We start from the raw sequence: 1,548 nt of genomic DNA on the forward strand, positions 1-1,548 counted from the left end.
ATGGGAGACAAGTTTGAGCTGCTTAAGACACCTGTCGAAACCAGCTCACGGCGTCATAAATCGAAAGAGGGAAAACTGCGATTACGCGTCATCTTCTTAGACGCCAGCGAACGAGTTTTCGAGGTCGAGGTAAATTTAAAGTATTTGTGTCTGTATTTCTGTTTACTGTTGACATCATTTTTTCTTTTTTTTGTACATAAAAATGTTATTTTTATTTCCACATAAGCGCTGAAAATGTATAAATGTTAGGGCTAATTTAACAAAAAATTATATACGTATTTGTCAGTGAAATTAATCTACGCACTGCCTTTTCATTGGAATGTGAGGTATACATTATCCATTTATAATGAAAGGAGGTATTGACGTTAACTCTAGCTTTAAATATAGCTTTACTGAAACTCGGAAAGTTTGTCAGTGTGTTCGTAGCTGTTTTGGATTTGCTATGTTTGCCTTGTAGCATTGTTTCCCATTAACCACAGGGTGTGTGCGTGTGTGTGTGTGTGTGTGTGTGTGTGTGTGTGTGTGTGTGTGTGTGTGTGTGTGTGTGTGTGTGTGTGTGTGTGTGTGTGTGTGTGTGTGTGTGTGCGTGCGTGTGCGTGTGCGCGCGTGCATGTTTCATTATGCCATGGGCACTTTTCGCATCTACACAGAGAAATACACCTGACAGAAAAACAAATCTTGTACGTTACAATAATATTAATACTACTACCTACTTATAATAATAATAATAATAATAATAAGAAGAAGAAGAAGAAGAAGAAGAAGAAGAATGTTTATCAAGTGCTTTTCAAAAAGATATAGTAGATATACAGTATATGTAGTTGTTAGCAAGGATAAAAGGTTTGAAAGCAGGTTGAAAGCAGGGCAGGAGCAGGGGAGAGAGAGAGAGAGAGAGAGAGAGAGAGGGAGTAGCCATTGGGCATGCGCTTGAATAGAAAATGTGGATGCCTGAACTGGACATGAGCTTGGCTTGGCCCCATTCCAGCCCTGCCTAAGCAAAAGAAGCAATTAGCCAATGATATAGGAAGAGCAGAGAGAAGGATAAAAGACTCATGTATGTTGCCCCAGGGTTTTTAAGCTTTTTTAAAAAATGAAATAAAATACAGCATGAAGCATCTGTCTTTACTGTCCAACAAATGCGGATTTTGTTTTTACTAATATATTGTGCACATTATACTGTGAGAAGAAGCATTTAGAAGGACAGATGGTTGGGGACTTCTATGTATTGCCACTGAAAGGGTGTTTTCTCAGACATAATATCTGATCAAAAATGTGTGCATGAACTACCAGTTTAGGTAATCCTGTGCAAAAATATGCATCCATCAGTCAAGGGGGACTTCGAGTTCAGGTACAACTGTGCTTACCTGTACTGACAATAAGGTAAAAGTTTGTCTGCAAGACAATTACTTTTAAGGGATAATTTGTGATTTTCCCTACACATCTTAAATCAACACATTAGGTAATAATCAAGCCATTCATGAACTGGGTGAGGTGTATAAGAGCAGGGAAAATACAACAGGGACTGGATGAGCCAGATATTTGAACCAG

At 38.5% G+C, this 1,548-nt stretch overlaps 1 protein-coding gene across 1 annotated transcript in view; it reads left to right on the forward strand.

Moving 5' to 3' along the window:
* The window catches only part of LOC113574947 (FERM domain-containing protein 7), a 15,481-nt gene continuing 13,933 nt past the window's right edge, over positions 1-1,548 (forward strand). The window contains exon 1 of the mRNA XM_027006182.3: positions 1-129. Coding sequence (XP_026861983.1) covers positions 1-129 — 129 coding nt within the window. The remainder of the gene's footprint in view (positions 130-1,548) is intronic.

The sequence above is a fragment of the Electrophorus electricus genome, chromosome 18 (genome assembly GCF_041902795.1).
Source record: "Electrophorus electricus isolate QZ-2024a chromosome 18, ASM4190279v1, whole genome shotgun sequence".
NCBI classification, from domain to species: Eukaryota; Metazoa; Chordata; class Actinopteri; order Gymnotiformes; family Gymnotidae; genus Electrophorus; species Electrophorus electricus.